The 12,779-nt window shown below is 40.1% G+C and overlaps 1 protein-coding gene across 1 annotated transcript in view; it reads right to left on the bottom strand.

The window, feature by feature from the left end:
- COL4A4 (collagen type IV alpha 4 chain) overlaps positions 1–12,779 on the bottom strand; it is a 133,038-nt gene that overhangs the window by 39,711 nt on the left and 80,548 nt on the right. Inside the window, exons 27-34 of the mRNA XM_084639793.1 lie at positions 12,085–12,303; positions 10,478–10,630; positions 8,704–8,874; positions 7,271–7,414; positions 6,402–6,509; positions 5,895–6,076; positions 4,425–4,488; positions 183–257 (exon numbers count right to left, since the gene is read on the bottom strand). Of these exons, the coding sequence (XP_084495919.1) occupies positions 183–257; positions 4,425–4,488; positions 5,895–6,076; positions 6,402–6,509; positions 7,271–7,414; positions 8,704–8,874; positions 10,478–10,630; positions 12,085–12,303 (1,116 nt within the window). The remainder of the gene's footprint in view (positions 1–182; positions 258–4,424; positions 4,489–5,894; positions 6,077–6,401; positions 6,510–7,270; positions 7,415–8,703; positions 8,875–10,477; positions 10,631–12,084; positions 12,304–12,779) is intronic.

The following is a 12,779-nucleotide window of genomic DNA, read 5'->3' as shown; positions in this document are numbered from 1 at the left end:
GACTATATTATAAATTGTGAGGCCTTTTTGGTCCTGGGCTTCCAAAGACCCAACAGCCATTGTTTTGCATTAGTCATTAGTATTAAGCTGCAAATACTGAAAGCAGCAAATCATGAAAAAAATCCTATAGAAACTTTTAAATCGATTTAAGCACTAATTTTTTCTTAATAACCCAAATGTACCTGGTGATCCACGATCTCCTGGAAGACCTCTTTGACCAGGTGGACCATATTGACTGCCCGAGTCACCTCTGTTACCTATTCAAGTTAAAAATACAAATGACTTTCGTTAGAGATCAGTGTCGGTTTCATCTGCAAAACCAAAAAGAGATAATTTTGAAGGTCCAGTAACTTACAAATATTAATAGCTAAAATTACAAAAACAATTCTCAATTAAAAAATAAATCAAATTGTATTATTTTATTTCGTTGGACCAAAAGAACACAAAAAACTAGAGGATTGTCCTTGATAAATTCATACTAGGAAACAAAGAATGTGGGATTAAGGGAAAGCTTCTTTGCAAGTGACTGTGCTAAGTTTTTATGTTAAATATGGACAATATAGATGTATTTGATACTGCAGTATCACTTAACACTAATTGGGAATGGGCCCCATTGCGCCAGGTCCTGTACACACACAGTAACAGACTGTTAAGTATGCCAACAGCATTCTAAAAACAAAGTATCAATCAACCTTTTGGAAACTTCAGGAGTCTGGGTATTCTGTGTAGCTAAGTATTTGTATAGCCCCCATCATCATCATAACTGAGTGCCTCCTGAAGATTTAATCTTTCGCTTGCTTTTGTATGCTTGTTTTAGCCTTCAGAAGTGAATTATTTGTGAAATCTCTAGTACAGCAAGATGCACACAAATGTCTTAAAGCTGTGGACCAAGGTAAGTAGTGTATCATAAAACACTTAGCAAATGATAATGGAATTAATAGAAAAATACATAGAGGAGAACTATTGAAATGACTTCCTGACAATCAGGAAGTTTTGGACTGTAGAAGTAGTTTGTTTCTGCTTTAGGAGAGAAAGGAGAATGGACACAGACACAGCATTAGAACAATATCCCTATTTCTAGTTAATTAGGGAATGATGGCCTTGAACATTTAAGGACAGTTTTTGAGGGGCAAGTGGCATTAGCTACTGAATATTCTGGCATTCTATAGCTTGTGACAGGTGCAGTGTAAGAGCCTAGATAGGTGGAGATATTATATCCCCATTTCCCTAATACATCATTTAATTCTCAGACTGTCTGATCAAAAGCCATATCCTGAGGTATCAACTCAGTTGACATTCAATATGACTCCCATTAAGTTCAATGGGAATTTGCCTGAGTAAAAACTCAGTAAGGAACTCATTAATTGCCCCAGATTTGAGAAGTGCTACATAAATACCAAGTATTACAATAAAGCACACAGTTCCTACAGAAATAACTTTGAAAAGGCAAGGAAAATCCACACAGTTTAAGTCTGTTTACTCAGAAAAGGCTTCTTAAGAACAATTTTTGGGTTTCTGAGCCAACACAGATGCTGTGCCTGGCCTTCTCCACTCTACTTCAATTCCTCCCTTTATAATGGACTCTCTTTCTGTTGTTTCTATTCCTCAAACTCCTCCCACATCAAATTCATGGTTCCACAGCCCTTTCACCCCAGATTATTATGCAGGTATCCAATACCTCCCACTCACACCTGCTGGCTTCTAGCTTCTCTGTCTGAGATGGTTGTGAAACGCATAGAGAAGACTTTTGAATTCAAGTGTTATCAGTGATTCTATGTCACAGCAATCCTCCCTGACCAGAAAAGATCCTGTTTAATAACTTGATTGCCACCTACTTCAGCCAACTTTTTATTTTTTAAATTCAGTTACATGTGTTATAACCCCCTTTTAGCCCACTTCTGATAAAGGATTTCTCTTTATCGCAAATATTTGTTCATAAATTCTTTTTTATTTTTTGTGAAAATACATTCCCTGGCTAGGAAGATGCTGAATTGCTAGAGCCATGGAAAAGAATCTGGAGAAGGAATTTCCCTTGCTCTGTATTTTCTTCCAAATAAATCTCTGGTCTTCACGTTCTTTTACTCTTATTTTTGTATAAACTAGTTTTAAGAAGAAAATCATATTCTACGGAAGCTTGAAACAATAGAACAATTCAGCTGATACCTCTTGCTCTTCATAAACTGCCTTTAAATATTCAAGGTCAAATTTTCAAAGTGGTCTCATCTCATCCTCGAAATAGGAATGAGAAAAATTGGACATGAAAACTTGGTGGTGTCAAAGGTTGTGTTTGTGTAAACTATTTACCAAATTTGTGCACACAAATCAGATTACAGCTGTCCTGAATGTTCAAAAATCATAAGCTAGATGACACAAAAGCATGCGATTTAAGAATAATTATAACTTGTGTTGTTTTTTGGGCCATTTTATGATGTCACCTTTTCTAGGGAATCCCCCATCTCAACTGGTGTGAGCTCATCTCATGTTCAAAATTCAGTCAGAAATACACATGCAAAATACAGGCTGCCTTCTTTACTGATCATCCTAGCCTATCCCCAGGGATGTGAAGAGCTGCCAGTCTCTCTCTCTTCTCCTCTCCAGATAGGCAGCTGTCCCCATTCCAATTCTCCTCTCAGTGCTCCCCCACAGTCTACTGTCCCCACCTATTCTCTAAATTTATCACGTCCGTATTTCCCTCCCTTTCTCCTCATTCTCCTCCCCATCACATTCTCCCATTCCGTCATGCCACATTTCCCTGGATCCCCTTCAAGATAAACTGCATGAGTTTGGAGGCAGAAATCCAAATATAACAAGAACCTTTTAAAAAACAAAACGAAACACCCACACTGTTGTTGTGAGACTTGCAATAAAATTGTGAGTTGGCAACACTTCGCCAAAAAAAGGCACACATCGAGAGGCCACTTTTGAAAATGTGACCCTTAGCTGCCTGCAAAATATAGTTTCATGTTCATCTTTTCATGCAAGTATTTTTTCTCCTGTCTTCTCTTCCACTCATGTGTGATGTTCCCCTTTCTCCTTAGGTCTCGTACATACTGTATCTGAAAACTAATACAAGTTTAATCACAAAAGCCATCTAGATAACCATTGTGTCCTGTCATTTGATCCTGTCAAAAATATAAAGGGAAGGGTAAACACCTTTAAATCCCTCCTGGCCAGAGGCAAAACCCTTTCAACTGTAAAGGGTTAAGAAGCTAAGATAACCTTGCTGGCACCTGACCAAAATGACCAATGAGGAGACAAGATACTTTCAAAGATGGAGGGGGTGGGGGAAACAAAGGGTTCTCTCTGTCTGTGTGATGCTTTTGCCTGGACCAGAGCAGGAATGCAGGTCAGAACTCCTGTAAAAAGTTAGTAAGCAATTTAGTTAGATATGTGTTAGATTCTGTTTTGTTTAAATGGCTGATAAAATAAGTTGTGCTGAATGGGATTCATATTCCTGTTTTCTGTTTTGTTTAAATGGCTGATAAAATAAGTTGTGCTGAATGGGATTCATATTCCTGTTTTCTGTTTTGTTTAAATGGCTGATAAAATAAGTTGTGCTGAATGGGATTCATATTCCTGTTTTCTGTTTTGTTTAAATGGCTGATAAAATAAGTTGTGCTGAATGGGATTCATATTCCTGTTTTTGTGTCTTTTTGTAACTTAAGGTTTTGCGTAGAGGGATTCTCTATGTTTTGAATCTGATTACCCTGTAAGGTATTTCCCTTCCTGATTTTACAGAGGTTTTTCTTTAATTAAAATTCTCTTTTAAGAACCTGATCGTTTTTCATTGTTCTTAAGATCCAAGGGTTTGGGTCTGTGTTCACCTATGCAAATTGGTGAGGATTTTTATCAAGCCTTCCCCAGGAAAGGGGGTGTAGTGCTTGGGGGGATATTTGGGGGGGGGGAGAAGTTTCCAAGTGGGCACTTCCCGTTATTTTTGTTAGACACTTTGGTGGTGGCAGCATAAGGTCCAGGGACAAAAGGTAAAACAGTTTATATCTTGGGGAAGTTTTAGCCTAAGCTGGTAAAAATAAGCTTAGGGGGTCTTTCATGCAGGTCCCCACATCTGTACCCTAGAGTTCAGAGTGGGGAAGGAACCTTGACAGATCCCATGGTATTTTGTAGATATATTGGTGTTTTACTCATTTTTGGGCTGAAGCTATGATTTTGTGAAATTTAACTAAGACACAGTCATCTTCAAAGTCACCGAGAGCCTTTTTTTCAAGTGATAAATCACCAAATGTCTTACTATAGTTAAATGAAAACTTTTTATTTAGGCATAAAACAGTCTTGTGTCTAATGATTTTCATGTGTGAATTATCTCTGTCTCTTTCCCCTAGACGGTTCATTGAATATATCAAAGTACACAGCAACCTAACAAAATACTGTTTATTTCATATAGCTTGTATGTTTCAGCTTATTACCTTTAAGTCCTTTTGCACCATCACAGCCTGGATATCCAGGAATTCCTGGTAAACCTCGCTCACCCTGATACATTATTAAAAAAACACTCTGTTTAAAATATAATATACATAAGAGGCACAATCTGTAAAAACATTTGACTCTGTTGCACTGATGAACAGACTGATACTAAATGTCAATATTATTGTCTTCACTGTATGATTCTTTGGACTAATCCACTAGTCTGTGTCAAATAATGGCTAAATGCTGACCTTTGATATATGCAGGAAACGCCAATTGTCTTGAGTTAGATCTGTGTATATATTGCTAAGGCTAGAATTTGGCTCAAATATCTGAAATTCCCTCTAGGTGATCCAATTAATGCAACTGTAGTTTAATTCAAAAATGGTACTTCAGTAATGTATTTTACACAAGAACACAAATAAATAAAAAACATGTTATCTCCACTTTTGTTGACCCCCAAGAAATTAGTGTTGACCCTCTAATATTAAAAAAAAAATCTAGTTTTTCATCGTAAACAAGGATATGTAGTCAGCAGTACAAAGCTTTACACTGTCCCTCAGAAATAATTTGGTAAAACACAGACCCAACACTGAAAACAAAGGATATGTAAATATAACGGCCTAAATTCAACCGGATTTACATTTGTGCAATCCCATTGACTCATTGCACAAGATGCAAGATAGTGAAGAACTTGCCTCTAATTTCAACTATATCATGCATATTTGTACATTTTTCCTTTGGAAACAGTATTTTCCAGGGTTCTGTTCACTGTAAGCTGCCTCTATAGGGGGTAAAGACCAAGGGATGCTCCTGGACTATGCATGCAAACAAGCAGGCTGCTCTTGGAAGTGGCTCTGTAAACTTCAGCCTCATTCAATTGCCATCTCACTATGCGTAGAGTAGGTGACTCCATCCATGTGTCCTTGGGAATAATATCAGAGGATAGACTGCTCGTGCACTTTTCTTGTTAGTCAGTGAAATCTGGTGAGGGTTCCCAACTACAGAGAGTGGAACCAAACAACTCTATGCACCATGGAGGTGACAAAAGACCCCATCCAGCCCCAGTATAAAATAAGTGAAAATAACAGCAACAAACAAATTTCACAGTTGTTGACCTTGCATGCTGGGCCAATGCTGTCTTCTGAATAAGATCATAAGAACAGCCATATTGGGTCAGACCAATGGTCCGTCTAGCTCAGTATCCCGTCTTCCGAGACGGGCCAGTCCCAGATACTTCAGAGGAAATGAATAGGACAGGGCAATTTATTGACGGATCCATCTCCTGTCATGCAGTCCCAGCTTCTGCCAATCAGAGGTTTAGGTGTGACCTGGTGTATGAGCTCTCTAAGCACGCTCATATGGCTTGTGTACCACAATCAGACACGTTTCTTGGATTGAGTTCTCAAGAAGTATAAAAATGCAGTACAGTATTATGTATCCATGATCTTGCACTATTGCTCTTAGCTTACCTGGGCACCTGGTTGTCCTTGAAAACCAGTAATTCCTCTTAAACCTCCCAATCCTGGGGAGCCTGGCAGCCCTGGAAACCCAATCTGCCCACGATCCCCAGGTTCACCCTTCTGAGTTCCTGGGAGCCCATCTTTGCCTGGAAATCCTGGGATCCCTCTGATTCCAAGACTGCCTTTTTCACCTGAAAGTATTCCACAACAAAAGATTATTGTAAATTTATCCTGGTCCTTGGCTGATACATTTTAGTACCACATTTTTGTGGGTACACTTGTGCGCTCACAATTCATGAAGTACGTAATAAATTGTAGACAAACTGTAGTACTTATACAACTAACTAAAGGACATGTCAGCATAATGGGGTAGTTGGATATTCAAATACTACTATTTGTGTTCACACTTATGCCTGCAATTTTGAAACAACTATTAATTGCGGCACTGTGACAAAAAATTGTAGACATTTTTAAAAATCAGGCAAAGTGGGTGTACACACACATTTATGAGCTCACCTGTTTCCCCTGGAAACCCAGCCTCACCAGGAAGCCCTTGTTCCCCCTTTTGTCCTTTTTCCAGCCATAAGGTAATGAAGCCACTGTCTCCTTGAGCACCTCTTTCACCTTTGAAGAAGACCATGGTGAATATAATCTATACAAATGCTAGCTGACCACACTGTATCATAAAATGTCATTAAAATACATTTAAGTGCTTGAACTCTCTCCCAAAGTCTTACCAGAGTGCCCCTTTCTCTTCTCTTTAGAACGTAATGTAAGTCCCATTTATTTGAACAAGTTTATCATTGAATTTATTTTGTCTTTCCCCTCTTTATATTAATCCGTATACCTCTTTTCTTTGTGTGAGTTGGGAATTGCTTCAGGTTTGGGTGGAGTAGTTTGCCTGAGGGCTACTGGACTTGCCATTGGGCAGATCTTTTGGTTCTCACTGACTATGTATTTGGCAGGTTGAACTTTATTCCTTCTTTTAATGTTTAGGCATGATATTGCCAATAAACTTTATATTTACATTGAACAATGAGAAAAACATGACAGAACCTTAAAGAATGCCTTGTTTCAAATCTGTTGGTGATGACATACAATTGCTCATTACCCCTGTTGAGAGAGAGCTGCACCAGATGCAGCAGTGGGTGTAAAAGGCACATAAAAACAAACAGGTGCATGAAAAAGCAGACTCATTAAACAGACCATCTGATTCTGCTTGCATGTACACCTGACTTACACTGGCTTAACTCCATTGATCCCACTTGAAAATGGCAGTGAATTGATTAGAGGCCTTTTATAACCACATGGAATTAAAACAATTTTATTAACAAAAATGAAAATAAAAAACTAATTGGAAGGCAGGTAATATGGATTCTCCATACCTTTTTGCCCTCCATCCCCACATTCTCCAGAAGGCCCCCTTGAGCCCATTTCTCCTTGTTCACCAGGTCCACCCGGGATTCCTGTCTGTCCGCCTTTTCCTGAGATTCCTGGGAAACCTTGGATGCCTTGGATGCCTTTGCTACCTGGTAATAATGTTAAGATACTGATGTGCTTATCTAACAGCCTACTGTTGTGCTATTAGAAAGAGTGCCATACAAAAGGTAGACAGTTTAGAGAGAGTTTTGGGAAGTTAGTAATATATGAGAACCAACAGCAGATATATTTGGGTAATACTAAGGTAAGCTGGGTAACAATAGAACACGCAGCAGCAGACATTCACTATCTAGGTACTTAGCTGATGCTCATCACTGGTGTCTGAGCTACAAAAGTTACACATGGAATTACACTCAGGTGTAATGGAAGGGAGCCAGTTGAGGCTCCTTAATACTTTCCCACTAAGCCCTGGCAAAAGTGTTAGCCTTCCGCTGCTCTAACTTCCGCTCAGACTTTGTATCAGTGGAAGATCAAGCATACTGGGGCTCTACCTGCCCCTCCTCTTGGACTTCTGGATATACTCCCTCCCTCTTTTTTCTCCAGCATGAGGTGTGTGGCTGTCACTGCCTGATTTCCCTCTGGCAGAGTCCCCCTCTGTGAGGAGAATTCTCCACCAGCTAGCTAACTCCAGCCATTTTAAAGCCACTTTATGACATTATGGGGTATGAAGTGGCCTGATGGACTGGAGCAGCCAGCCCACAGGCAATTAACCTCCCATATTTTCACTCTCATAACTTTCTGGAAAATTCTCCTCCTTTCGGGTTTAAACGCTTATTTCATACTTAGTTTCAAGCCAAATGGTTATATCTTTTTAAGTTTGAGGAAAGTAGTTCAGTCTTTTGTAAATGTATTTACGCATTTTTAAAGCACTCCATTAGTGCCTCAGTAAATATCTCTTACTTTCAAATCTAAACTGTTGCTAAGGTTTTACTAAACAATTCCCCAAATGCTGGTAGCTTTAGAGAGGACTCCCAGCTGGGAGAAGCTGTTTCCACAATCACATGATCTCATACCTTTTAGGCACACATGAGTATGCTCTCACACAATATTGCACTGAAACCAGGACACAATAATGACCTGTTGCAAACAGGAAGAATGAAATAGTCCATAGAAATTTGCCTGTAGGTTTCATAAAAACAACCAAAACCAAAGAATCTTTGGTGCTCCCTGCAAGCTGCAAACTCTTTACGCTTGTTTCACTTTTGCTCCAAGAGACATAAGAAAGGGTGATATTCTCATTGTTTTTCACAGATACATGTAGTAGAAGCTGGAAGGGTGTGAACAGTGCAAAGTACTCTCACTGACATCGTTTGATAAGGAGCAGCTCTTTAAAAGAGTTATATGTAACAGGGTGATAGATACATTAGGCTTCATATACCTCGTTGGCCTGGGAGTCCAGGTAATCCATTGCTCCCAGGAAGCCCTGGATATCCTCGAGGGCCTGGAGGACCAGGGGACCCTGGTACACCAGGAGATCCTGGTAGGCCTTTCATTCCAGCTGGCCCTGGTGGGCCCATGTCTCCTTTCTGACCTTTAAAACCTGGTAAGCCTGAGAAAACAGTTTATTTTACTCATTTTATACCCAGAAACACAAAAGAAGATTCAGTAATACAGATGGTCATAAGAAGGATGGGGGCATGGGTCTTATACAAAATTATTGATTTTTGGTGGAAACTTGAATACTGAAAACACTGGGCTGAAAACTGAAATATTTTGATTTGTAAACATTGCCACGGTGCCTCCTCGGAGTGGAGAGACGGTACATCACAGGAATTCCTGGCCCCATCAATATTTTGGTTTTCAAATGAAATATTTAGATTTTTCAGGTGTTGGTATTTTTGATAAAAAATTTCCACAAAAAGCTTTTTTTGTGAAAAATTGAATTCAGTTGAAAATCCAATTTTCCATAGAAAAACAGTATCAACAGCAATTTTTCCATCAGTCTCGCTCAGTGACACTTTTACCTAAGCTTGGGCTGTAACTACATGCTAAATAAAGAGCACACTTTTAAGATACTGAAATTACAAAGTAGGAAATACTTAACTCTTCCATTGTATTAAACCACAATGAATGCATATTTACAAGGCCAGTTAAGCAATGCATTATACTATCGGAGACAGGTTTGGGAGGGACCTTGAGCTTTTCACTCCACTGACCAGGCTGGGATCAGATCATGCTGAGTAAGGGGAAGGTACAGAACACCCTGCACCAAGCACCAGTGGGCCGAAAGATCCTCATTGGACTGTCTCTGACATGTCAGCCAGGCCGTCAGTATGCAGGAGAGAATTAAATGTAGCACAAGAGTTCAGAATAGAAGTATAAGTGAAAAACTTAAGATCTCTGCTCAAACCAACTACATCATGAATCCCAAACTCCCCATGTCTTGTATTAACAAAAAGCAATTGTGTAATTGTATGGAAGACTCTGAATTCACGATTCTCTCTTTCTGAACCCTATAACTTTGTCTTCCACTATCAAGGGGACCATTGCTCTGATTCACAAATATGGGCAAAATAACACATAACAGTTAAAAATATGATTGAACTGTAGTGAGGGGTATCAGATGGGAGCACAATGAGGGAAGGGTGGCTGTGAGAGTCCCAAAGTTTAGGGGTTGGGTTTATTTTTTTTAAATATCACCATGATAAACCTCCCTAACTAGAAGGTTTCCAGTAGTTAATTTTAACATGGTGGCACATGAATTGCTCCTCAATATAAGATGGACAGCCATGGTTATTTTATTTGCACATCCTCATGTAATGCTCAAAGAGATAGCAGGAAGACACCACTGTAGAAATGAGCTAGTTGTGGGGGGAGAAGCCACTGAGAGGAAGGGAAGACACTTTCAGTTTACTACACCTTAAGATAAGATCTTCACTAGTCACATAATTCAGTCATTCTTAGCTGATGTTTTTCTTAAATCAAAATGACAGCTTCACAAAGGTTTTTGCTCTGGTACCACTGAAATCAATTAGGAGCTTTGCTATTGGCATTCTCTGGGAACAAAGGGAGGCTCAAAGTGATTATCTGCAGATAGAAAATCAATGGGACAGAGAATAAATGGAATGGGGGATTACTGAGTTTGTAGATATTCACTGGAAAAAGATGCCCAAAGTTTAGAACTGGAATGTAATGTTATGAGCACAGTTTACCTGGAGGGCCTCGCTGTCCAAGAACTCCTAGCTGTCCTGGTGGCCCTTGTAAGCCTGTATCACATGGCTGACCGGGTGAACCTGGAGCTCCTATTTCACCTTTTCTGCCTCTCAGACCTGTAGCACCTGGAAATCCTGGTCTGCCAGACTGTCCTAAAAAGATGCAATATTTGTCCTGACAAAAAAATTCCCATCCACTCCCCTAGCTACATCCCCGTAGAGTTCAGGGCAACGTATTCAATTATTGTTGTATTTTACCTGCCTGACCAGGCTGGGATGAGACCATGCTGAGTAAAGGGAAGGTATAGAACACGCTGCACCAAGCACCAGTGGGCCGAAAGATCGTATAGGTTCTCTATAGGTTTTCAAAAATGTTTGCTACTTTCCTGCACTTTGGAGTTGGCTGTTATTGAGAACTGCTGCATCCTGCTTTCTGGGGCAAATACTGACTCCTGCCTCTATGGGTAAGGAGGACCTTCTGGTGGCAGAACCAGGGTAGGCTCACCCACATGGCCCTGCAGTGTGGACTGTGGGGCTGTGAACTGCAGTCCACACTAATTTGCTGAATTGTAAGTGCCTGCTAGCATGAACTAAGAGGTACCCGCTTTGTGATAACATAGTCATGTTCTGTTCTCTGTATGCCACCGAGCTGCTGTGTGACCTCGGGCAAGTCAGTTCACCTCTGTGTGTGTCTGTTTCTCCTCCCACCCTTTGTCTGACTTGTCTATTGACTATAAGCAATCTGGGGCAGTGACTGGCTCTTCCTATGTGTACATACAGTGCCTGGCACAACAGGCCCTAATCTCAGCTGGGGCCTTTAGGTGCTACTGTGATACAAATAATTATAATAGAAAGCTCCACTGCCATGCCATGGCATTGGGGAAGGCTTCTTCCTGCTTCCAACCCTGTAGATCTCTCCAGTGCCTGACTTATCCTTAAGTGTAAATTCCATTAGAATCGTCCAGTCAGTTCCTTTCGGGAAAAATCCAGTTAGCATCAATGGATATTGATCAATGGATGCAGAGAGCGTTTTTGGCCAACTTGTAGAATTCAAAGGGGTTCATGGTACCTGCATTTTGAACATGTTTGAGTAGAGGCTTGTGCATGCCTACCATGGGCAAAATACCTGGCAGCTCTCTCACACAGGCAATGAGAGATCAAGTAGAGGACACTGTGTATCATGATTACTTCAAAGAAGAATTATTGCAGGTAAGTAATTATATCTTCTTGTCTGCATTACATACCCACTACTTCCTAAATGCCCATAACTTTCAAGGGCTTTGTAAAGGTTTCACCGTATTTCGAATGTTTATACACACAAGTGGCTGAGCTGCTTAGTTGACTATTCCTTGTTCTATCAAATGAGCCCTGTTTCTTTTTAGGGTGTACTAGTGTGTGTGTGTCATGGACAGCAGATTAAAATATTGTTGTGTGAAGCATGAATATTTTTCTTCTATTCCAGGGATGTAATTCTGCTCTTATTTATACTGTTGCAAAAATCAGGAGTAACTTCACATCAGTCACTGTGGAGCCACATAAGAGAGAGATCAGCATAAGCCCCAGTGTCTGTCTTTATGCTTTAAACGCAATAGAAATAGGACTCATACCTTGTGGCCCAGGAGTGCCTGATTCACCTCGTATTCCTTGTAAACCAGGTAATCCTGGCAATCCTCTGTGGCCTGGAATTCCTGGAAGACCATAACTGGTATCACCTGGAACACCTTTCTGACCTGAAAGTCCAGGACTGCCAGGGAAACCTGGGGCACCATCAGGAGAAGAACCTCTTTCACCTTCATCACCTGGATCACCAGGATTGCCTCGAAAGCCTATTGAATTTAAAAATTACACAACGTAGACAACCATTCAAATGGTATGTTTTAAAGGTGTGGACTACCATAATGCAAATTTAATAGAATGAAAATATATTCCGTTTATATGCAAAATAACATTTGCATACTTCAGGTTTCTCACTGGATAATGATATTGCATGAGAAACCAACGACCCATTGTGGAAGTGATACGCCAAGGGGGGGTGATACTTATGTGTTTGGGGCAGGATATATTGGTTTTGTGTATTCCCCATCCTTGTTTATTCCAATCCCTTTGGGAGTAAATATATTCTCCATGTGCCTGCAAGGTTTACATATAACAATCATGCTCCTGCTACAGGTCTGAATTGATCAATTCTCAGCAGCACCTTCTATTGTGGTAACAGAAAATAGTGGAAGGGATACATCTATACAACAGCCTAACTGGAGAAGTAACTTCCATCCCAACCTGAACAACTGAACTTTAGACACAC

This window comes from Lepidochelys olivacea (genome assembly GCF_965140295.1).
Source record: "Lepidochelys olivacea isolate rLepOli2 genome assembly, chromosome: 9".
Lineage (NCBI taxonomy): Eukaryota > Metazoa > Chordata > Testudines > Cheloniidae > Lepidochelys > Lepidochelys olivacea.
Note: the sequence above shows the minus strand (reverse complement) of the source record. Positions and strands in the feature narration are given on the sequence as shown.